We start from the raw sequence: 23,501 nt of genomic DNA, 5'->3' as shown, positions 1-23,501 counted from the left end.
TCCATCCATCCATCCCTCCCTATCTAGATCTATCTCTCTATCCAGCTTTCAAACTCTACCCATCCCTCTCCATCCATCCATCCATCGACAACAGCTAAAATGATAAAGGATATTTACACATTTTAAATGTACTTTAGTAAAAAAATAAACAAGAAAATGTAATTAAAAAGTGTGTTTACAGGATTGTAAATGTTAATGCTGTTACGGACAATGTTAATGGCTGTTACTGAGAGGAATGCAAAACGCTGGGCCTTTAAGATTAGTTCAGCCAGATTTCAGCTGAATAGTACACAAACAAAATGCTGTCTGTTCCGAAGCGTGGCAGTTCTCCTGACACAGACGAGGCCTGTTGTGGTCAGTGGCATCACATTAATCCACAGTAACCATCGCAAAACTGAGTTAGCGATGCTGCCTAATCAGAGTCAGGTTGTCCGGCTCACATTTTTTTCATTTTCTGATACACATCTTCTGCCCTGTCAATTTGTGAAGCTGCATCTAAAAAGCACAAAATTGAGTCAGAAGGCAAAATTAAAATGCATTTGCACTCATTTAAAAAAAAAAAAAAAAAGTAGCATTTGGTTTAAGATATGTTATGTAGCCCAGATAAATTAATATGCCATCTTTCATAGCAACACATTCAATTCAAATCAACACTTTATATTAGTAATTCTTAATACTGTAACGGCAACACTGACCTTCAATGCCTCTAAAAAAGGCTATTTCCTCTAATGATTTTATTGCAGAAATCATCCATTTGTTCACATACTCCTCAGGTGGATACCAGACTTTATTTACTCTTACTTTATGGGCTTGCAGAGGTATAAGGTTCAATTGGATTGTGTTTTTTAGCTCTTGCCAAGCAAATAAACTCATCATTGAAAAAAGACAGGGTTGTTTACCCATGCACACTTCATTTTCGGCAGGGTTGACTGTAGTTGAGCCCTGAATGGATGGTTTCGGGGGTTGAAAGGCCATCTGTAGACGTTTCCAGCAAAGATCATTTGTGTGCTAATTGAATTTGAAACATTCTTTCATAATCTTTTTGAGTGTCCTCCTCTGGCAGCAGCACAAAACCCTCTTTCAGCATGTCCACCAAGCCAGATATGCAGAGAAAGACGCTGACCGATTCTCCCCCCTCCCGAACCGAATGAGAATCACACGGCGAATCGCTTCTACACGCATTCCAATATCAGCCACATCCACAGCCAACAAGCTTGTTCTCTCTCATCTCTTTTATTTTAGAAGCCATATAAAAACAGATAACAGTGCAAAAACGGTTCCTTGATGTTCACAAGGATTTACTTTAAAGCTTGATTAGGTGTCTTCTTCATTTGGACTGATGCAAAAATTAAATACAGTGCAGAATGTCCCTTTTTAAAAAATAAAAATGTAGTGATTACAGCATAATTCAGTGGTTGTTCAAATACATTTTGTGACTGGTTGAAATGTTCAATGATTTTCGATGTAAAAAACAATTCGTTGAAAGCTACAAAATGGCTAGCAATATTTTCTTTTTTACATTTTAAAGCAAATACTATATAGCACAAACATACATTCACTCATAATATCTACTATTTTTTACATTAATATTAATCTCCCTTCAACACATAACAATATTTGGTTGTCCAACAAATCTCTTAACGTCAAAGTAAACATGCATGACAAGGCGGTTTTAAATAGCGATGCTTTCCAAAGCTGTCAAATCCGTTCAATTCTATACGATTTACTCTGACGCTGTGAGAAAATGACTGTCTGAGCAGAATTAAGTGCACTTGTTACTTTGGTTTGCACGCATATTCTTTGATGGCTTTGAGCCCAACCATATTTTAATGTAGCGGACAAGGCCTTAAGGTCATAAAGTCAAATAAAGCAGAACTGCCCATTTTCAGGAGACATGCTTTCTCAATTTCCAATCCTACATATCTCTCGTTTATTTTACTTTCTAAAATCTTACTGTAATGTCATCCTCAGGTTGGAGGAGGTCCATTGTAATGCAAGGCCAGGTGAAATGAGCGAGTCAGTGTGTTGGACTGGTGGCATGGGGTTTCGTGGTGCGAAAGGAGAAACAAGATCACCACAGCAAGCAGGAAGGCAAATAGGAGAATGAGCAGTGGCACTGAGGCCTTTCCAATGCCCTTAAACCTCAGGATCCTTGATGACCATGAGTTTCCTGTAGAGGCCTTCGGTTGACACAGGTCACTGGAAACAGAAATAGATCAGGATAAACGGACAATTATGACATTAACATAAGTTATTATAGCTCTTTGCTCTGGTAAATGTAAAAAGTCAAGTTATTTACTCCACCATTTACTCACACTTAAGTGGTGCTAAACTTTTTCTTACACAAAATAAGATATTCTGAAGAATGTTGGAATAAAAACTCACTGACATCTGTAAAAGGAACAAAAATACAATGGAAACCAACTGCTGTTTTTTCCCCACATTCTTCAGTATAGAATTTAACAGGTTTAGAACAAGTGAAGGGTGAGTAAATCAGGGTTTTATCAAGTAACTTTAAGATCCTTTTAATACCATAAAGAATGACATTTTAGGCTTATACAGGGTTGAACACTGAGGATTCTTTCTAAAGGCCATGAGGAATCATGTAATTGTTTTTAGTTTTCTTTCCCTGATTAAAGAACTGAACGGGGAATGTGCTGTAAAAATGTCTCTTGGCAATTAAAAGCTAAATATAAAAAACAAGGGTTTTAATTATTTTGTTGGTGATTGGATGATGTCGTCCCGACTGAGTAGCTTTACTTGGAAAAAGCAAAATTAGGACATGCTTAAAATTATTTAAAGACCTACAAAACAATATTTCAGTGAATTTAAGACTATAAGGAAAATTTAGATTTTTGAAATTTAAGATTTTAAGAGCCAGTGGATACCCTGGTAAAATGATTTTATTTTTAGGTGAACTATCCCTTTAAGTGAAATTAGAGAATAAACTGGCGTGAAATAATTTTGAACAAAATCAAAAGAAAAAAAAAATGAGATTACAAAAACCAATGAGGGGTACGTTTCCGAAACCATCATTAGCCAACTAAGGTCACAAGTCCCGTTGTTACATACATAGTTTTTTGATTTAACATTTCCTAAATCTGTCGTTCCAATGAACATTCGCAAACTGCATTGCAAACTTGTACGCTTGCAACTACACCTCTAGAGCTGTAGTTAAGCATAGTTCCTGGTTGTGTTCAATTCCCAGTTATCCCCCCTATGCTCTATTCATTTATAACATTCTAACATTTAAACTCAGGATGATTAAGGAAAAAAGCATCTCTCTTAGGTGTTGTTTGCTTTCAAAGAAGCACATTTTTACAGTTTAGTTTTAGCGATCTTCATATTGACAATTGCAATCCCTTCAAAATGCACTTTGATGACATTTTGAACGCAGCCGTTAGCCGTGCCTCATGATGAAAGCTATGGGTGACTATTATTTAAAAGCCGAATTTACGTTACATCTCCAAAGCTTGTGAAAACAATAATATATAGCGTATGTTAATAGCTTCATTTAAAGTAAGTTATTTATCAAGAAATGTGTCTGTAGCCTTCTCTATGACATGGGCCTAGTGGTTAGAAAATTTCTGCAGTGGTTTGAATGTGTCAGTTGTAACTTTTCCAAAAACAAAAATGTAATTAAAAATAAATAAACAATATCCTACTTTATAATAAAATAATGATGATGATAATAATAGTAATAAAAAATAGCCTCCTGTAAATTACAACCATAAACAACTTCTATTATTTATATATGAGATTAGCGTGTTAGCCAAGTAGTTTTATGTTTTAGCATAGAATATGGAGTATTCCTAATAATATTTGTAAAGGAAACATAGGCCCTATACAGTATGTGCCGTTTACATATATTTCAGTTAATATTGAAAACAAGTGCATGTTTTAACTAAAACTAATATTGGATTTTTTTTTAAGTGCGTGTGTGTATGTAAACAACACAAATTTATACAAAAAATGATGGTCAATTTCTCTAAAGAAGTTGTTACTCCACCCCGTCTAGAGCATCATTGGAGGTTTTACGTTAAAACTAACGTGGTTTAAACGAATCTGTAACAGAGAAACTATGGTTTTGGGGAAACACTCGTCACTACAACATTCATTTCTCAAACGATGCATCGTACTATGATAGTTCAGCCACTGGTTATGTTGTTGTTTGGGAATTTCACCCCTGGTCGGTAAATACATTCCAACTACTATTATTGAAAATCTTCACATGTGCATTATAAATCCCGATTAAAAATCATGTGACGTTCACTAACAGTATACCGGTGCACAGATATTTTCTTAACAATATGCAAATAGTTAAAAAGGACTTTGCATTATGAATATATCAGGATGTCCTATCCCACTCTTGGAGGGTCCTGCAGAGTTGAGCTCCTGCTTGCCCCAACAGTGTAATCCTGAAGGCCATGCTTAACTAGTTCAGCTGTGTTTAATTAGGATCGGCTCTAAACCCTGCAGGATGGTGAACTCCCGGTCTTGCTTTGTTAAAATGAATTATCTTAACTCGATTATTGTTCTTTGACCACTATAAGAAGGAAATTCATGGATTGATTGATCTCTAAAAGTGTGAAGAAATAACACCCTGGACAAATGGATGTGATCTGCTCAAATATGCCAAACACATTTCCAACTAGACCAATAGCAAGAGTTTGGGGCATGGCTACTGCAGGCTGAGCCAGAGGGTGTTTAGCTGATGTGACACCATGACTGATGCATTAAATAGGAAAATTAATTGATTCATATGAAGATTAGGACTTGCAAAAATATGCAAAAACAGAAAGCAGGGTAAAATGAAAATAAATGTTGGTAGATTTCATTTGAGATGCTGAACTCTTGTTCCAAACTAGTTTGAGTTTCTTTCTTCTGTTAAACACAAAAAAAGATATTTTGAAGAATTTTGGAAACCAATGGGTTCCATAGTATTTATTTTCCTAATATGGATTTTAATGGGTAATAGTAACATTCCTAAAAATATACATCTTTGTGTTGGACAGAAAAAAAGGCACGACCACTTTGGGTGAGTAAATTCCCTTAAAAAAAAAAAAAAAAAAAAAAAAAGTCTGGTTGGAATAAAGGGGTTTACAAAGATATGCTTTATTTCTATAATTCAGCTGGTGACACTAGTAGTGCAGAAACAGCATGCTTCACTTTAAGTTTTGGTATGTGTCAAAAACTGTTGTAAAAATTTCTAAGAGCCACAGTTGTCCTTAAATGAACTTCACTGTGAACAGAGCTGGTGCAAAAAAAAAAAATGACTCTAATAACCATTTAAACAGTCAAAACTAATCTCTGCATCCTTGCTTCATGTTTAAGTCCATTTAAATTGATTTCTTTCACAAAAATGGCCTCACTGCTCAAGGAAACACATGACTTCGTTTTGTTAAATGATTCTCATTGCATTTTTGCAGTCTAACAGACCCAAACCTTTTTTTGGACAGAGACCAAATCATTGGCTCAAGGGTAACTAAGAATGTTGCGTACAATAAATGTTATACCAAAGAGATTTGAGAGTGTGCGTGCGGGGAAAAACAGGGTTTTGGTGAAGAGAGGCAGGTTTTAGCTTTTAACTGCCATGAGAAAAAGTAAATTATGACAATTTGAGGGAACAGTGCCTCTAGATTTGCACAGTGAATATTTGCATTGCTAAAAGTTACAACATTAACAGAAAGGCAATCGCACGATCACTGAAAAGTTTGGGGCTGGTACAATTTTTAAATGTCTTTTGCTCACTAACAAGCATCATATTGATCAAAACTACAGAGTAAACCAGTTCTATTTTAACAGGTTAAAATGTAAAATATTTTAGTGTTTAAATGCTGAAATGCCAGCATCACCATTTCTGTCTTTAATTAAACATGATCCTTCAGAAATTATTGGAATGTCATTTTGATCATGATCAGTGGTATAAAATAAAGGTGCACTGCTTAATATTTTTGTGTAACCACAAAAAAGTTGTTTTAATAAACCTTTGATGAACGAAATGTTCAATAATCTGAGATATTCTCTTTCATTCACTGATGTAAAGCTGTTTTGAGTAGGGTTGTCACAATACCATTAATTTATGTTACAATACTATACCAGCTAAAATATTGTGATACCAAGTAGTATTGCGATACTGTAATTCATAACTCAAATCTATGAAACAATAAAAATGGTCAGAAATACTATTTTAAAATGTCATAATAGGTCTACTTGCATTTAATTCATAATTCCCTTATTTCTTAAAAAAAAAAAAAAAAAAAAAWTATATATATATATATATATATATATATATATATATATATATATATATATATATATATATATATATATATATATATATATATATATATATATATATATATATATATATATTCTTTGCACATCACTTTACCAGCTATAGGTAAATGTGTTAAATAAATGCTATCTTTAGCTAAAAAAAAAAATGTCCTCACTGTCATAAATCCTTACTTGACTGGGTGCACATATGCAGTTATTGACACTTTATTTATTTCTTTATTTGTTTATTTCATATTTAATTGTTAAATAGTTAATGTTTTTATGTTACAGCAATTATACACACATAATACAGCATACATGAGTGGACAATACAAAGCTTTTGGCACAATCGGTCTCAGTCTATATGGAGTATGGCCTTTAAAAGTCCATATAATGGAGCTCATTGATTGTTTGAAATAAAAATACATGGCAATGTTTACCCTGTCATCTTGTTTTCCACCGTCATGTTCGACTTTTATGAAAATAAACCAATTATTTATAAACTTCACAAAAAATAGTGCAATTTCTTAATTAACCAATAAGGGCCAGGTAATATTGTTTGAAAGTTTGACAAAATATTTTAGATGTTGGGTCTTATTTGAAAAGAACGTGCAACAACTGCATATTTGATTATGAAATAAATGTTGTCCACTATTATAAATAGACTTTTTCCATAATCTAAAAAGTTATAAATGTTAAGAAAATATAGTTATAATACTTTGAATTTGTCCATGACAGGGTTGACAATTCAACATTTGTTTACTGTTTCTCTGCTTGCAGTTTTTTTATAAAAAAGTGCAAGAGCTTGACCAACATTACTTACAACCTAAAAATCTCTAACCTTTTTTTTTATTCTGACGTCTTAAAAGGCACTTGATAGTGATATTGACACATGTATTGTAGATGGACCGTTTACTACCATTTACAAACTACAGTGGCATCGCCAGTATTTTAGAGCCATATTATCACGACACTACCATAGTAGTACTGGTAAACCGTGTAACCCTAGTTGTGACACTATTGCTATAGCGCTTTTTCCAATGGAGATAAAGACTAATTAAATTAAATGGAATATTCTAAAGAAATTTATTTAAACAGGCAAAAAAAAATAATAATAATAATAAGGCATTTAGACTTTTAAGCAACTAGTTCAACTTACTATTTACTTATTATCACTTACTATCTACTTTCCCTTAAGTGGTTCCAAAGCTTCCAGTTTCTTTATTCTGTTGAACACAAAAAAAAAAAAAATTGTGAAGAGAGCTGAAAACCTGTAACCATTGACATCCATAGTAGGAAAACAAATGGAAGTCAATGGTTACTGGTTGCAGCCTTCTCCACAAAAAATGGAAGTCTTTCGGATGAGATATTAAACCGAGGTCCTGACTCTCTGTGGTCATTAAAAATCCCATGGCACTTCTCGTGAAAGAGTAGGGGTGTAACCCCGGTGTCCTGGCCAAAGTCCCTCTATCGGCCCTTACGATCATGGCCTCCCAATCATTCCCTGCCACCGCATTGGCTCTATCAGTGTCTCTCCACTCCACCAATAGCTGGTGTGTGGTGAGCGCACTGGCGTCGTTGTCCTGTGGCTGCCGTCGCATCATCCAAGTGGATGCTGCACACTGGTGGTAGTGTGGAGAGACCCCCCCCCTTATGATTGTGAAGCGCTTTGGGTGTATGGCCATACACAATAAATGCGCTATATAAATACACATTACATTACATTACAATATCATTTCTCTTTAACAGAAAAAAAAGATGTCCTTTTTAGTTTTGGCTGAACTATCCCTTTAAAGCAACTTTTGATCAATTTAATGCCTCCTTACTAGGGATGTAACGGTATTGTAAATACCGTCATACCGCAATATTAATTTTTTTCGATATTACCGAAGTCGCATGACTCGGTAAAGCTATAGGTCTTCTGAGAAAATTTGCTTAGGCGAATGAAGCGAACGGGAGGTAGCGAAAACAACAATACCCATCAGCCCATGCTTGACCATCATCCCTTGCGGTCTGTTGTCGCTACAGATCCAGTAATGCGGAAATGGAGTGTGCTGCTAGAAGCGGGGATGAAAAGAGCTGGAAAACTCTAAGGCCCCGTTTACATTAATGCGTTTTCGTTTGAAAACGCATAAGTTTTGCTACGGTTACGCCAACCGTCCACACTACGCCGGAGTTCTCGAGCGCCGAAAACGGAGCGTTTCGAAATGTGTGGATAATGTCTGTGTGGATAATGGAAAACGGAGACGTCTGAAAACGGAGGCGGGGCTGCAGACGTTCGCCTCTCTGATTGGGGCTTTTCCTGAATATTAAGTAGCCTAACACGCACAGTTCAGTCATGCATAATCTCCGTGTAAGTTCAGACTTCGCAAGTTTGATCAAGGCTGCAGTCTCTTCTTCTCAGTTTGATATGGAAAAGCAGACTATACCGAGGACACGGGTAAATCTTCAAAGGGAACAGTGTACTTTATAACTTCATTCACATCACCCTGGCTTCGTTGTTTCACTTTATCAACAATAAAATGTAAACATGATTTAAGGAAATGCCTATTTTCATTTTAATATTACCAACTTAGACAGCAGAAATGTTGAGGCGTCTTGCTGCATATATGAGCGTCATCTTCACTGTGTGGATATTTATAACAAAACGGAGCCGATAACAACTGCCTCCTTTCAATTTCAGTGAAAATACGAAACACACCCTCTCTCTTGCTGAATATCAGTTTTAATAATCGATAATGGCCATTATAAAAGTATAACATACAATAAGTTTATACATTATAGGAAATAAAGGCAAGCGATCAGTCAATATACAGAATGTAGGCTACGTGGTTACATTAATCATTAACTTATCTTTGCGCTCAGCCAAAACACGTTACCTGAGAACAAGTAATAGATTCCAATGACCAAAGTCAGGGAACATGTCGTTAGATAAAGACAACAAGATAAATGAAATATCCCGTTTAATAAATATAGTGAGATTAGATCCAGCGGGAGATGCTTGATGAGAAGTCCGACTAGCAGAGCTCTCATCTGTGTAGATGGGCTGAGTGTGATTAAATGTTGAATGTGATGAGTTTTCAACAATACTAAATTGAAACTTTATTGTTTTTACATGGTTTAATAATTTTTTGTTATTAAAATTGAAGTTCCTGTTTCAAAGCTTACAGATAGATGGCTAATTTGTATGTCATTGACACTTTTGGCACTTTTTTGGAGTATTTTCATAAGTTTTGTTTTTTCCTGTAAATGATTCAATAAATACCGTACCGTGACATTCATACCGAGGTATTACCGTACCGTGAAATTCTGATACCGTTACATCCCTACTCCTTACTGATTGATTATCTTCATACATTTTCAAAAAGTACTAACCCCAAATTTTTGAATGCCAGTGGATTTCAAACGTTTATTCATTAACCTGATAATATAACTAATGCCAAGCACAGTAAATCAAAATATCTTCTGCATACTGTAGGAAAACACTTTCTCACCGACTCAACTTTGTACAGCTGTTGTCCTCCAATGAGTCGGGGAGACAAAGCCTCTCCTGCTGCCTCTAGTGACAGAGAAGAACAAGACGATAATAGCTTGAGATTAACAAAGCCCTGCAGGGACTCCATTGTTTACCAGCTCTTTGGCACTGGTGCACATTACAAGCGCAATTATGTGCTGGGTGTGTCAAGAGGTGTAAACTGCGCCATCATAAAAAATCATGCATTCGCTACACATTAACAGACCCAGCTTTAAACCCCAGGTGATCTCAAAAATGCATTTTGTGAGGGGGCGAACGTGTCAATAATGTACCTGTGGGTCTTGGTGACGCTGCTGCAAGTGATGCTGGAGGTCACATGACTGGGACGAGTGAAGGTTGGCGCACGTGGGTCTCGGGGGATGATGCACGTTCTCCTGGTACTCGAAACCCTCCTCCTCCTTGTCTTCTTTTCCGGATGGTAGAGATGAAAAACTGGAGCGAGGCTATAAAGATTCACAGAAGCAACAAACACTTTAGATTGCCAAAAGCTGGGACGGCACAGTTCTCACTACATGTGACAGCCTCGCTATGCTACAAAAAGGCGCTTGTAAATCGAAAGAGACGGGGCTCCATTAACTAATAAGGTTCAAGGGGGCTTCTGTGGTTTTTGTGCTCACTCTCGTTCTTTGAGTCCTTTAATGGGACCGGCAGATCCGCGTCCACCTTGTTTCGCGTGACACATTACATGGGCGCTCTTGGCCCTTTTGCGGTGCCAGTTCCCCGCTATGTTTGTGCCCACAATTACGGCAGCCATTAAAGAGGCTGTTAGAGCGGCGAGTCTTTTTCCCATCCCTGTAAAGCTGCCAATTAGCCATGAGCGCTGAGAAATTACAAGAGGCTCTTTGAAATGGAAATGGCCTCTCTCGCTCGTCGAGGTTTTTTCAAGGCAGAGAAATCAGCCTCCGCATCAGAGAAGAGGATTCTCTTTCCCAGAAAAAAACAACAACAACGTCTGCCCCCCCTCCTTCAGACTTGATAGTTGAGCTTTTTAAGTCAAGAATCAAGATGGTGCAGAATCATTGAGACGGATTAATTAGCAGCACTGCTAAAAATATATTTTCCTAATGCCTCTAAATTAAGCTTTCGCTCACAGTGATGTTTAGAAATACAGAGATTGATGAATGACACATTGATGGGTCTTTAACAAGTCAATGTGGCATCTATGAACACGATGACCATAACAGAGATTGTTAGAACATGCACAGATTGCGATTGTTGGGGGAAATTTAGAGAAAATTTCTGTGTGCAATTACAGCAAGAACTCATTTAAGATTGCAGCACTAAATATAAAGTGATGAAGCTGAAATCTTATCAAGAACAAAATTGTTATGGAGTTATGAAGATGACTGAACCATACAGAGTAGATATAAACTGTGTAGAGGCAAACAAAACACATACACTTATGTTTTTGCAATTTAATCCAATGTATTATAGGTATTTTTTTTACCTTTTACAAATGACAAATTAAGATTAAAAAAACAACCTAGATGTGTCAAATTAAGTTTCACTCATGCAGTGGTTAAATCTAGTGATTCATCAAACTTTCAGCAGCCGAAAATAGCATTAGATAATAACATAGTGGTGCGCTGCCTAGCGAAGTTCAAATCGCTTGTTTCACTCTTCATCCAGCCGACATTGAGATGAAATGTTACATTTTATATTTTTGAAAAAGAGATGAATATTAAAAAAATTTATATATTAAATGTGTAATATATTTATTTGTTAAAATATAGTCAGTGAAACACTTTTCAGTGTTTATTAAACTCATTTAGTCATCGTCTGTTTCTTTTAAAGTCTTTAAATTTAATATTAAGCCTTGAAAGGCAAATACTTAATTTAATTCATAGGCCATATAATTCAATAAATACGATTCAATAATTCAAATAAAGCATAAAATGTCATAAATATTGACATATTAAATAGATAAAATTAACATCAGCACTGGAAAAATTTTTTTTAGCTCAGCCTTGTAAGCTCAATTTGAACAAGAAAAAAATGTTCATCCTAAAACATGAAATGTTACAGAAATCAAAATTTTACTCTCTCAAGCATCAACATATTGTTACAACACCAACTTATATATTTTTTTATTGTATTTCTTGAAAAGTAATGCTTCAATGAATTATCTGCCAGATAAAACCTTATAATTCCAAGCGGAAAATGACTATTCAGAATGAGAAGCTTCTATCTGCATTTACCGTGTTTTTTTTACTCAATTTGCAAGTGTAAGAAATTTGATTCATTTGCATTTAGAGAACCCTTAGAGTCTCTGTCAGGTTAATGTATGAAAGAGAACTGTTGCACACATATTGTTTGTTATATGGAATGCAAAAACTTAAGCTCAATATCTCAAAATCATTCAGAACGCAGATAGAACCTTATAATTCAAAGGTGACGATTAGTTTCTGATGCTTGCAATAATGCTATTGTGCTGTTATGGCAATGCTGGTAATAGGATGCAGCACTACTCCTTTATGGTCATAAAATGAAGTTATTTTACCAGCTTGAGTTTTTTTTTTAATCTATATAATTGAGCGCGCACACACACAAAAAACATATACACACACACACACACACACACACACACACACACACACACATATATATATACACATATATATATATATATATATATATATATATACACACATATATATTTATATATATATATATACACATATATATATATATATATATATATATATATATATATATATATATATATATATATATATATATATATATATATATATATATACACACATATATATTTATATATATATACACACATATATACATATATATATATACACACATATATACATATATATATATATACACACATATATATATATACACACATATATATATATATATATATATATACATATATATATATATATATATATATATATATATATATATATATATATATATATATATATATATATATATATATATATATATATACACACACACACACAATTTATTTTTTTAATTTGATTTTTTACATGTTGTCATGTCACACCTGTTAAGGACAATGTGCTAAAGCCTGAAGAAAAGCACGACTGGAAGTTAGATTGAATTGCCTTATTTTATTCAAGGGTCTTGATAATCTTCTCGATTATATTATATTCTCAGTTATATATAACATTAATACAACACTAATCGAAAGTCTTAGATTTGTGTTAAAAATCATTACTTAAATGTATAATAACTTTAACACCAATCTAAGACTTTAAATACATGACTACATACCAGTTGCACAGGCAAAATGTTGTTATAATTTATATTTTATTTTTTAAATTTTAATTTTCAAAAATTACTTAAGTCAAAACTTAAGTAATAATAAATATAACTAAATAAAAAAATATAAAATATAAAAATAAAATAACATAAAATAAAATAAAAAAGTAATAAAAATTTATATAATTTTTAAAAATAAAATAAAAATAAAAAATAAATAAAAACTACATTTAAAAAAATTTAAAAAAAAGAAAATTAAATAATAATAAATAAATAAATAAAATAAATAAAAAATTATAAAATAAAAAATAATAAAAATAAATAAACATTTATAAACACTGTTTTTTAATGTCTGAAATAGAGCTTTTAAAATGGCATGATATTCCTGAAATTCCAAGACCCGTGGAAACCATTTCTTATAATTTGGTGCTCAAGAAATATTTATTAATAATGTTGAAAAATAAAAGTTTCTTTTTTTGTTTTGTGGAAACAGTCATGCATTTCTTCCAGCATTCTTTGATCAGATGCTTCTATTTTGAGCTTTTAAAAATTCTTCAATCTTTCTGACCTCAATATTCAGAATGGTAGCGCAAAACAGAGGACCTAAGTGAGGCCCTCCCTAATCACAAGGTCCAAGACAACATTCTTGGGCTGTGACAAACACATCCAAACTGTGTCACAACACTAAATAAAGTGTACCTGTGGATCATGCTCCGTCTGGATAGCTTTAGTGCACACTTGATGCGTCTGGCCAAGCCAAGCACTGATGCGCTCTGGGTCAAAAGTCAGCAGCTCAGGAGACCTAATTTCAGGTGTGGACGTCTGAAACTGACCAGCAAACTGAGGCCTGCCAGCTCTGATGACTGCATCCAAAACACACACAAACAACAGATTACACCATAAACAAATCCACTCTGAACTTTCCTTCCGATCAAACAAGATGAATACAAATATATACGTTTAATCCCTGAACACAAGCACCAAATTGTACGTTTTGAAATCGATCACAAACAAGATTTAAGGGGGCTGTTGGCCATTTTTCAAGGATATTAGAAAACGAGCCAAATTGAGAGCAGCTCTTCCATGATTATCGAGTGATTAAGCTGTGAGAGGAACACTGCCTACTGTGGATGGCATCAGGCACACGGACCAATCAGGAGCCATGGCTTTACCTGGCACTGGCGTCTGGGGTGGAGCTGCCCGATCTAAGCTCTTCTCATGGCCCTGAAAAACACACACTGCATTCAGCCTTCACCTACATTACACATGCATCTTTTCTATTGTCACTTTTATTTTCTGTATGTTTAGACGCTTTTATTTTGAGAATATGTATTGGGTAAATTTATTGTAAGGGCTAAATCTGATTAAACTAAAGCGTATATGTAATGGCTGTAGTTTGCTTCTGTTTATATACCTATGCACAGCCCATATATACTGTGTACAGAGAGCATGCAATACAGTGTATACACAGCTTGAACATGTGCATGTGCTACGTGTTTGCACTGCCCAGTTCGTCCACTGTGTAAAGACTGAACTGGGCTGCTGTTTTACAGTCAGAAAAAAAAAAAAAAAAAAAAACAACAAACTACTGAAGAAGACTGCAAAAAAACAATAGAGACCAGTACTGCTGAGTGCAAGTGTGAAGCATAACCGCCAACCCTCTTGTTTTATTCTGGATTCTCCCGTATTTCACAATTGTATCCCACCATCATCCCGTAAAGGTATTTTCCCATATTTTACCCATATTTTTAATCTTTTTATGAAGGGTGGCAATACACATTAAAGAGCTGATCCTTGCTATACGTAAACCATACCGCCGAACCACCAGGAGACACTCCTTGCTCTTAAATGTGAGTTTGTTATGTGCTTTTATTTTTTTAGGCACAAAAACACTTTGAAAGAAATATAATAAAATGACGAGATTCCCTTCCTTTCCATTACAGGTGCCGTTGCCCTCCTATGCAATCCTCAAAACAGTCAGTTTATGTAGTGGTGTGTGTGACTGTCAGACATGCTCCATAATGATGAATAGACACTGTTTCCTGAACAGATACTGTACACTCAATTTGGAGGGGAGCATAAGTGGACACTCTGGGTTTTGGGTGCATGTTTGAAAAGACATAACAACAACAACAACAACAACAACATGTCGACCTAGGTGGGTTTTCTTTTAAACAACATTTTTTATCTTGAATGAGCATAAACCGTTAGGAAAGCCATCAAATGGTTTCATTATGGATCTGTGCATTTTTAAAGTGACAGCTCTGTTATTTAATGCAACCAAGCAAAAAAATAAAAAATAAAATCTAAACGAAATTCATTTACTGCTTTTTAATCAGAAGGTTTAAATTATACAGTGAAGAAAAGGTTATTGAGATTTGATAACTTGATTCAATATCTTTATTATAGCTGTTTATTTTAATAGGCTAAACTTGAATTTATTTGAAGATTTTTGTAAGATACTGTTGTATCCTATGTAAATAATAATAATGCATAAAAATGCATATATTTTCAAGATGTGTTGTAAAAATGTAAAAAAAAAAAAATTATTATTTGGTGAAACAAATAAAACCAAAACACACACAGTTAAAGGCAAAATAATTAGCATTCCTGTTAATTTGTTAATTTTCACATATTTTCCAAGTGCCATTTGAGTAAATATTTAGTACATTTTTTTAAACATAATAGTTTTAATAACTGAATTATAATAATGAATTGCTTTTGTATTTGCCATGATGACTACAATATTTGACTAGTTATTTTGAGAAATACTAGTATTCAGAGTGCAATTTAAATGGGTTAATTCGGTTAAAGTTAGGTTAATTAGACAAGTCATCTGACAATAGTGCTTAGTTCTGTAGCCAACTGAGGGAAGGAAAAAAAAAAGTTTCTTAAGGGGTCTAATATTTATTAGATATATTTATTATAATAATTATTCAAATATATATGGTGGGAGAACACATTAAAATAAATGAACAAGAATGTCCTCCCGGCGAAAGAAATTTATTATATGAAATATTGTAGAAAAAAAAATGTCTTGCTCTGTTAAACAGGACATAGGACATTTTTGAAAAAATAAAATAAAATTCCATTTTCAAATACAGTGCTCAGGATAACAGAGTACACCCCATTTTGAAAATGAATATTTTTCTCCATTTCGCATTGAATGTATTTAATGGAAATTGGTGCATTTAACGAAACAGATATATTTAGTTACAATAATATTTTAGTCCCCAAACATATTCGGAAATTGAAAGATAATACAATCAAAGTCAAGCAAAATATTGGAAAAAAAATGACAACCTACAAAATTAACTAAATTTTTCATTTTAAATAAAAATTATATCATAAGTAAACTGTTAGATAAGCTCCCGATTTGGCTACAGTACTGACTAATCTAATGTATATACACAAATATAATATTGTATAGCTTCCTATTAAAAATATACATTTAAAAGATTTGTGAGGGGTGTACGTATATATGTTGAGTACTGTAAATAATGAGACTGTTCTTTAAAACAACAATTTTTCAGGTCCAGACAGCAATGTAAAAACAAATTACTACTTTTAATGCATTATATGAGGGTTAAATGTTCTAAAAAAAGTTATATCCAAACCCAGCTGTGTTAAAAAAAAAGCACCATCTACCAAACCCTGTCACCACAGGTTTGCATGTTACACCCTTGCATGCTATAACATGCGCAGGCACACGTGTATTTGCTTCTGTTCACCCAAACAAACACCCAGAGTACATGTCAGGCAGAAGAAAAAAAAAAGACCATGCAATCCTTTCATTTGCACTTTAATGACATTTTATTCCTGGACTGACTGTGTATGCAAATTCACGACGGGCCAAGACACTGCGGTCCACATTTTAATGTGTACTTCAATGTAACTAAACACAGATTACAGTAGAACCTGTGAGATGGACTTACTGGCTGTTTAATGCAGACTCTCTTCCTCAGGGGATTTTTGGCAGATTCATCTGTGCTAAAAACACCTGAGGGGATAAAAGAAGACACTGATGCTCCTGGTGGGTCAAAGATAAAGCCTTTGTGTTTTAGAGAGAGAGAGAAAAGCTGCAAGCATTCAAAAAGAATAAAAGGCGATGAAATGCACCAAACCCCACAGTCTTCAAACGGGGTCATGATTATTACATAATCTCTTGATTGTAATTCACACGTGAAGCATGAACGCCTCTGCAGTGGTTCACACCACATGCACATGAATACATAAACTAGGTGTTAATAAGCACAAACCGCTCTAGTTTCAATTTATCATTCATTCATTTGGGAATGCTATGTGGAAAGGAATCACTTAAGGACAGAAATGTATTAGTTTTAGTTCATATTTAACGATTCAGGACAACAGCAATAACAGACACTGATATTTGGTAGTAAAACGACAACAAACAAAGATTTATTAAATTACATGCACAATGCAATATTAATTTTCGCAATATTTTTGCAAAGACATCTATCATCGATTATCACTACTATCATTTTACTCTGCCACCCAACCTCATGCTCGCCGATGATGTGCAGGTAAAGCAAGTTTGCTATTGCGAATGTGCCGCAATACCAGTTGGAATCATCACATATTTAAATCGATTTTCAACCAGCTCACAGTGAATCGTTACACACCCATGTATCATAGAGCAGAATGACAAAGAAACCATACTATATATAGTATTTTTATTATATTAAAGTATAAAGTGATAAATGCAACATTAATTAGCATTGTACTATAAATGCACTTCATACTTATCAAATTGCGTAGGATTGCTTAAAAAAAGATAAACTCTTTACTACTATGTTGAAGCATTTATATCTTCATTTTACACAGCTTTACTTAAGTCTGTACTTTCATGCATACTGCATGTACACACGAGTTTCATTTACGCTTTAGTTTGTTCCGACAACACCATATTTTTGGTTAAAAAAAATATGAAAGATGACACTTCTTAGCATACAGGACTTTTACATCATTGATATATTTACCGCAAAAAATATCAGAAACTTGGAATGCACTAAATTATTGGCTGCCGAAAAAAATATATTGGTCAAAAATGCCAAAAAAGGGCTATGCTGTGCGGCAAAGTGAGCTTGTTTAGTAGTCACTGCTTAGTCTGAAGCAGCTTTCACACTGGATGCAGAAAGTGCTGCTCAGTGAAACCCATTCATTTCAATGGTTAAAAGCACAAGTATAATACTAAACACACCACATGAATACATAAACTAGGTGTTATTAAGCACAAACCTATCTTAATATTCACTTGGGAATTCTGTGTGAAAAGGAATCACTTAAGGAGAGAAATGTACTGTATTTCTTTTGGTTAAAATGTTTATAATTCAAGACAACTGCCGTAACAGACACAAATATTTGTACAATATTTGGTAGTAAAATGACAATAAACAAAAGGTTTCATTAAATTACATGCACAATGCACTATTCATTTTAGCATTATTTTTGCAAAGCTATAAAGAACCAATTTAAGAACACTAGTATTATATGTTATATCCAAGTGTTATAATTGAAAATAAATAATCAAATCTTAATTATTATTTCTTAATTTGTTATTTAAAATATTTATTTACATATTTGAATATAATATAATATAAATTAACTCAAATCAAAATAAAATAAAATAAGCATTGTATAATTATAATACTCCATTGAATGCATTTCCTCTTACTTTCTAAAATCAAGCTAAGAATAACTAATATGATTTATATTTATTGGCCTATATACCAGTCATGACCTCATAAATGTAAAATAATAAATAAATAAAAATTGAGAGTTATTGGTATGTAAACATTTCCATACATATTACTTCCCCAACTAGCATTTTAAGTTGACCATGAATAAGTAACTGAAGTTGTGTGACTGTGTGTTACACAGTCAATGACAAAAAGAGCGCTTAATACAATTAATATTATGTTAATTATTAACCATTTCATAAACACCTGGCCTTATTTTGCAAGAAATTATGAAGATTTTTTTTTTTCTTGGAGGAACTATTGTATCGTAGGGTCAGACTTTATTACCTGCAGCAGCACTGAAGGAGGACGAGTCAGTGTCATCATGAGAGATTGAACCGCCGATGTCCACTGAAGGGTCCCACTCCAGAACCAGCTGATCGTGACTGGACTGAGGAAAAGGAGCCATGATCTTTTCCATGAAGCCCTCGTCCTCCAGCAAACTCTCAGAGGGACAGCCGGAGTCAGGAGAGCACAGAGCCCAGTCCTCCTCAAACACCTGCACACATACACACCTGCAGTTACAGAAGCCCACTTTAATGTAAACAGGTTACTTCATGACAAGATTATTTAAAAAATATATACATCAATATTGTATGCTCGTCAAGGTTGTGTTTATTAGATTCAAATAATATAGCATAATATTAAAGTTAGAAAATGTCATTTATTTGTGTGATGCAAGGTTTAATTTTTGTCCAGAAATCATGCAAATATTATTTACTAGACGTAGATTTATTTATTTATTTTTTAAGATGTATTTGCAATGCCAATTAATAGTCATTTTGTGGCTGTTTAATGCTGGAGTTTAGTCATTCATTCATTCTCTTTTCAGCTTAGTCCCTTTATAATCTTGGGTCGCCACAGCAGAATGAATTGGAAACTTATCCAGCATATGTATATAAAGTGGATGCCCTTCTAGCCGCAACCCATCACTGGGAAACATCCATACACACTCATTCACACACCTACACTGCAAACAATTTAGTTTTTTCAATTTACCTGTACCCCATGTCTTTGGACCGTGGGGGAAACCGGTGCACACGGAGTGAACCCACATGAACACGTGGAGAACATGCAAACTCCACACAGAAATGCCAACTGACCCAGCCGAAGCTCGAACCAGCGACCTTCTTGCTGTGAGGCAATCATGCTACCCACTGCGCAACCGTGAAGCCCCAATGGAGCTTGTGTCATTCAATGATTACAGTGCTAATTAAGCCTGACTATCCATCCACCCAACCATCTCTATATTCATTCATCCATACATAATTCATCCATCCAACCATACATTTCTATATCCATCTATCTCTATAATCAACCCATCTCCAATTCCCTACCAAACCATCTCTAAATCCATCAATCCATCCATCTATACATCTCTATATCTATCCATCCATTCATCTATCTCTATATTCATCCATCCAATCATCCATTTCTATATCCATCCTTCTCTATCTATCCATCCATATATCCAATCCATCCATCCATCTCTATATCTTTCTATCTCTATATCATCCATCCATCTCTTTATCCATCCATCAATCCATCTCTATATTCATCCATCAGACCATCCATCTCTATATCCATCTATCCATCCATCTCTATATCATCCATCCATCCATGCATCTCTATATCTATCCATTATTATATCCATCCACCAATCCATCTCTATAGCCATCCATCCATCTATCCACATTTCCATCCATTTATATCCATCAATCCATCTCTATATCCATCGATCCATCCATCCATTTCTGATTATCAATCAATCTCTATATCCATCAATCAATCCATCTCTATATCATCCATCCATCTCTATATCTATCTATCCATCAATATCTATATCATCCATCCATCTCTATATCCATCCATTATTACATCCATTCATCAATCCATCTCTATAGCCATCCATCCATCCATCCATCCATCCATCCATCCATCCATAACACTTTTAGGGTTTGTCTTCTTTAAATCATGTTAAAACATACACATGCATTTTTTGCACAATTAAATTAACCAAATAATAAAAATCTTCTTATTTTTGACACCATTTGGTACAATATACATTACATCATTTGTGACCCTGGAAAACAAAAGTAAAAAAAACATTACATGGCTGGACATTATTGATTTAGCTTACTTGCCAAAAATAATTTAGGTATTGAAGATTATTTCGCATGGAAATATTTAGAAAATTTTCAGCTGTAAATAGACGAAACTTATTTTTGGACGAGTAATATGCACTAGAAACTTAATTTAGACAAACGTGATTATTATTGGATGTGAATATCAAGGATTCTTTGATTAGTTTCAACCCCTAGACTTTCAAAAAGCTGCATTTGGACTAAATATTGTCCTATCATATTCAGATAATGCACAAATCTAAATTTACAAAAAACAATTGCCACTTCTGTCTGGTTTTGTGGTCCACATTTTGCATTTAATAATACTGCAACTATGCAATGCAATTCCTTCATTTCGAAATGTGAAAACATCCTTCTGAATCAAATGCTTCACATTCTAGACATTGCATGCATCTATGGAAAATATTCATCAAGACATCTGGCGTGGGACTCTCTGAACGTCCTATTTCCCACTTTAGCATAAAGAATATAAGCATGCAACATTTTTAGCATGTCTTTACGTGATCCACATGGACCTAAAGAGACAAAAGGCTCACAGAAGGAAGTTGTTCAAATGGACAGTACACGTATTGTACAGTGGCTGCTTGGCTACGACACAACTATTCAGGCTATTCAGAGGACGCATTCATGACTTTTCTGCCAGAACGCATGAAGCTGGATGCTCGGGTAGCTTTCCCTTGGGATAATTGTACAGAAAAAAATGCAACAGCCCTGCTCAGAGCGAGTGAACTTAAGATGCCATGAATTAAATGATCAAATAAAAAGTTATCAGAGTGACTCTTGATGGTTTCATAGTCGATTGTGCACATGGTGTGTGTGTGTGATAATTCTGATCTATGGAGGATTGACCATAAACAGATGTGCTGCTGACGAAATATAAGCCGCTCGGTTGGCAAATGAGTTAACGATTACACGCATCTTGATTTCATTTCATTATAATGGAGCAATTGAATTAGACACGAGGTTAGTAAAGACTATGAAACTTTCTTCACACCTGGAGAGAAGTTATTCTGGTTTGTGCATGGATTAGGGACGGGTGATATCTCATGGTTTGCAATGTACAGCAAAACGACAAGAATTAGCACAATAATACCGATAAAATATGAAATTTGGCTTGAACGGGGATACGTAGTGTATAACAATTAGGTCTATGTAATGAATACATTTAAGCACTTGTACCAAAGACTTTTGTATGTTTACGAGTATAATTACAATCAATACATTTAAAGAGTTTAGATGCAAAACCCTCGAAACCCATCAGAACTTTTTTCTTGTAAATGAGCGTTTTCTATCAGGCTCTACTGATTAGGTTCAGCAGTTTCATTTTATATCTAATGATAAGGTTATTAGCTGGTAAATAAAATAGCTTTTTTTTCATAAATGTCACTTTAGACAATTCTTTGTTAAAGCTAAATCTACTTGTGTTTTTTTTTCCAAAAACCTCTAACTACAATGTCTTGTCCCAATAGGTGGATTTAACTGACAAATCACTAAAGACGCAATTAGAATTATTTCACCAAACACATTACACAAAACACCTAAAATTAAAAATACATAAATCTGTCAAGCAAGCGGCCGTTCATTCCGCTGTGGCAAACCTTGATAAATCAGGGACTAAGCCGGAGGAAAATGAATAAATGAAATCCGTCAAGTAAGTGCATAAGGTCAATGACATTAAAATTGACATTAATAAAATCCTAACGATCTATTGTCATTCTGATATTTGGGATTTAGATTTAATGCAACTATAACAATGTCAAAATTGATAACATTACAAACTAAGCTTGTTAGATTCAAAATATGTAGTGTAAAATGTACAGTGCAAAATATTCTGATAAAAACATTTTAAAGTGTGTAAATATTAATATAAAGAGAACAAAAACATATTCCCCTTGCCCACAGCTATCATCACATACTATGTGCAAAATGCAAATAATATAAAAATCATTAATTCAAATTTTTTGGTGTACTGCAAGTGGAACGGAGCAAAACCTTGAGAAAAATCAATATCTGTGCAATGTCCATTAATATAAAAAGCTTATCAGACATATAAAATAAAGCAATATATAAACCATATATAGTTTTATAAATAGTATTTATCACTAAAAAATCTTTTGCATCTGAACTCTTCATTTTCTGAAATTGCTTGAAATAACTTCTTTGTTTGACTAGATGTTGTCTCATATAGCAAAATGACAAAGAAGTCATACTACACATAGTATTCTATAAAGTTATAAATAATAAATTGATTAGCTTTGTATTATAAATGCACTTCATTCTTATTAAAATGTGTAGGATGGCTTGAAAACACAGATAAAAATACTGCTATGTTTAAGCATTTAAACGTTTTACACAGCTTTATTGAAGTCTTTTGACATGCATATGTGCACTCAATAAGTTTCATTTGTCCTCTAAGCTTTAGTTTGTTCTCATACCACCTTATTTTTGTTAAAAATAAAATAAAATAGGAAAGATGCCACTTCTAAGGATACAGGACTTTTTTTGTCTCTGCGAATACATATGAATGTCATCATTGAT

The 23,501-nt window shown here is 34.0% G+C and overlaps 1 protein-coding gene across 3 annotated transcripts in view; it reads right to left on the bottom strand.

Annotated features, from left to right (window-relative positions):
• Positions 1–1,214: 1,214 nt before the first annotated feature.
• The window catches only part of si:ch211-137a8.2, a 47,444-nt gene continuing 25,157 nt past the window's right edge, over positions 1,215–23,501 (bottom strand). For 2 of the 3 annotated variants that reach the window (XM_073923294.1, XM_073923293.1), the window contains exons 7-13: positions 19,108–19,318; positions 16,996–17,060; positions 14,233–14,284; positions 13,760–13,923; positions 10,087–10,257; positions 9,774–9,838; positions 1,225–2,199 (exon numbers count right to left, since the gene is read on the bottom strand). In XM_073923294.1, coding sequence (XP_073779395.1) covers positions 1,968–2,199; positions 9,774–9,838; positions 10,087–10,257; positions 13,760–13,923; positions 14,233–14,284; positions 16,996–17,060; positions 19,108–19,318 — 960 coding nt within the window. In that variant the 3' untranslated portion in view covers positions 1,225–1,967. Of the gene's footprint in view, positions 2,200–9,773; positions 9,839–10,086; positions 10,258–13,759; positions 13,924–14,232; positions 14,285–16,995; positions 17,061–19,107; positions 19,319–23,501 lie in introns of all 3 variants that reach the window. The other variant, NM_001328091.1, reaches the window with a different exon arrangement.

This window comes from Danio rerio, chromosome 15, assembly GCF_049306965.1.
Source record: "Danio rerio strain Tuebingen ecotype United States chromosome 15, GRCz12tu, whole genome shotgun sequence".
Classification (NCBI taxonomy): Eukaryota; Metazoa; Chordata; class Actinopteri; order Cypriniformes; family Danionidae; genus Danio; species Danio rerio.
This window is presented reverse-complemented; position numbering and strand designations above follow the sequence as displayed.